Below are 2709 nucleotides of genomic sequence, written 5' to 3'. Positions count from 1 at the left end.
ACAAACACTGCCTCAGTGAGAGAAACGGAGACATTTAGAGCAGGTGTGAGACAGAGAGAGAGACAGAAACAGAGAGAGAGACAGAGAGAGAGAGAGAGAGAGAGAGAGAGAGAGAGAGAGAGACAGAGAGAGAGAGACAGATGGTGTGATGTGTATGGTGTGTGTGTGTGTGTGTGCGTGCTCACCTTCTTCTGCAGCACGTTGACCTTGCGCTCCTTGACGTCCAGCATGTCCTTGAGGTCGCTGACCTCCCCGCTCTGGGTCCCGCGGTCCTCGGTCAGCTCCGAGATCTGCTGCCCCTTCTTGGAGAGCAGGGCCTCCTTCTCCTCCAGGCGCACACGCAGCGCGTCCACCTGCACACGCACACGCACACGCACACACACACGCGCACACACACACACACACACACACACACACACACACACACACACACGCGGTGGAGTCCTTCTATTGCCCCTTTCCCCCGACAGTACCAGCTCAACGCACCACGGCCTAGCGTGGCGCGGCTTGGTTTGGTCCCCCAGTGTAACTCAGACCTGAGCCCCCAGTGTGACCTGAGCCCCCAGTGTGACCCAGGCCTGAGCCCCCAGTGTGACCTGAGCCCCCAGTGTGACCTGAGCCCCCAGTGTGACCCAGGCCTGAGCCCCCAGTGTGACCCCCAGTGTGACCCAGACCTGAGCTCCCAGTGTGACCAGTGATATCCAAACCATCTGAACTCACTATACTTAGTTTGAGTAAGTGGGGCGTTCCAATTAAGACCGGGGAGAGAATAAGTGTACTGAAAGGACCCGGATGGTGTACTCCAAACCGCTGAGTGTGGATGTACACTCTTCCTACTCACCGGCAGCCATCTTAGCTACGCAGTGGAACAACACTGACATCAGCGAGTGCGGCTCGTGCACTACCTTCTAGTGTACTACCTTCTAGAGTACTATGTTCTAGTGTACTATGTTCTAGAGTACTACGTTCTAGTGTACTACCTTCTAGAGTACTACCTTCTAGAGTACTATGTTCTAGTGTACTACCTTCTAGAGTACTACGTTCTAGTGTACTACGTTCCAGAGTACTACGTTCTAGAGTACTACGTTCTACAGTACTACGTTCTAGAGTACTACGTTCTAGAGTACTATGTTCTAGTGTACTATGTTCTAGTGTACTACCTTCTAGTGTACTACCTTCTAGAGTACTACCTTCTAGAGTACTACGTTCTAGTGTACTACGTTCTAGTGTACTACGTTCTAGAGTACTTCCTTCTAGTGTACTACCTTCTAGTGTACTACCTTCTAGAGTACTACGTTCTAGTGTACTACATTCTAGAGTACTACGTTCTAGTGTACTACGTTCTAGAGTACTACGTTCTCGTGTACTACGTTCCAGAGTACTACGTTCTAGTGTACTACATTCCAGAGTACTACGTTCTAGAGTACTATGTTCTACAGTACTACGTTCTAGTGTACTACGTTCTAGAGTACTACGTTCTAGAGTACTACGTTCTAGAGTACTATGTTCTAAAGTACTACGTTCTACAGTACTACGTTCTAGTGTACTATGTTGTAGTGCACTATGTTCTAGAGTACTACGTTCTACTGTACTACGTTCTAGTGTACTACGTTCTAGAGTATTACCTTCTAGTGTACTACCTTCTAGTGTACTACCTTCTAGAGTACTATGTTCTAGTGTACTACGTTCTAGAGTACTACGTTCTAGTGTACTACGTTCTAGAGTACTACGTTCTAGAGTACTACGTTCCAGTGTACTACATTCCAGAGCACTAAGTTCTAGAGTACTAGGTTCTAGAGTACTATGTCCTAGAGTACTAGGTTCTAGAGTACTACGTTCTACAGTACTACGTTCTAGGGTACAAAGTTCTAGAGTACTACGTTCTAGAGTACTACGTTCCAGATTACTACGTTCTAGTGTACTACCTTCTAGTGTAGTATGTTCTAGAGTACTACATTCTAGTGTACTAGGTTCTAGTGTACTACCTTCTAGTGTACTACGTTCTAGAGTACTACGTTCTAGAGTACTACGTTCTAGTGTACTACGTTCCAGAGTACTGCGTTCTAGAGTACTACGTTCCAGTGTAGTACGTCCTAGAGTACTACGTTCTACAGTACTACGTCCTAGAGTACTAGGTTCTAGAGTACTACGTTCCAGAGTACTATGTTCTACAGTACTACGTCCTAGTGTACTAGGTTCTAGAGTGCTACGTTCTACAGTACTACGTTCCAGAGTACTAGGTTCTAGAGTACCACGTTCTACAGCACTACGTCCTAGAGTACTACGTTCCAGAGTACTATGTTCTACAGTACTACGTCCCAGAGTACTAGGTTCTAGAGTACTACCTTCTTCCCCTGGACTATGCACACAGGACCTGCAGTACCTCGGTCTGCAGGATGGCGGCGCGTTGTTCCTTGGCGGTCAGAGACTCCTTCAGGACGTCCACGTGCTGCTTGCTGTCGGAGAACTGGTTGTTGAGCGTCTCCAGCTTGGTGCGCAAGCCAAGCAGCTCACTGTCCCTCCGGCCCAGGTCCTGCTTCAGCTGCTCCGTCTGGAGACACACACGGGCACACACAGGGACACACACACACACACACACACAATGTGAATTTACTCCCAAAAACACTCAGAACAAGAAACACCCCCCACACCAACAGACACACCACAGAATAGAACATGTTAATGTGAAGGTCCTTCTGAGACGGCCCG

At 48.1% G+C, this 2709-nt stretch overlaps 1 protein-coding gene across 1 annotated transcript in view; it reads right to left on the bottom strand.

The window, feature by feature from the left end:
- The window catches only part of LOC307075102 (ELKS/Rab6-interacting/CAST family member 1-like), a gene marked incomplete at its 3' end in the record, with an annotated part of 43665 nt that overhangs the window by 3445 nt on the left and 37511 nt on the right, over nt 1-2709 (bottom strand). Inside the window, exons 10-11 of the mRNA XM_079735607.1 lie at nt 2384-2551; nt 186-353 (exon numbers count right to left, since the gene is read on the bottom strand). Coding sequence (XP_079591733.1) covers nt 186-353; nt 2384-2551 — 336 coding nt within the window. The remainder of the gene's footprint in view (nt 1-185; nt 354-2383; nt 2552-2709) is intronic.

Source organism: Pollachius pollachius (assembly GCF_949987615.1).
Source record: "Pollachius pollachius genome assembly, chromosome: 4".
NCBI classification, from domain to species: Eukaryota; Metazoa; Chordata; class Actinopteri; order Gadiformes; family Gadidae; genus Pollachius; species Pollachius pollachius.
This window is presented reverse-complemented; position numbering and strand designations above follow the sequence as displayed.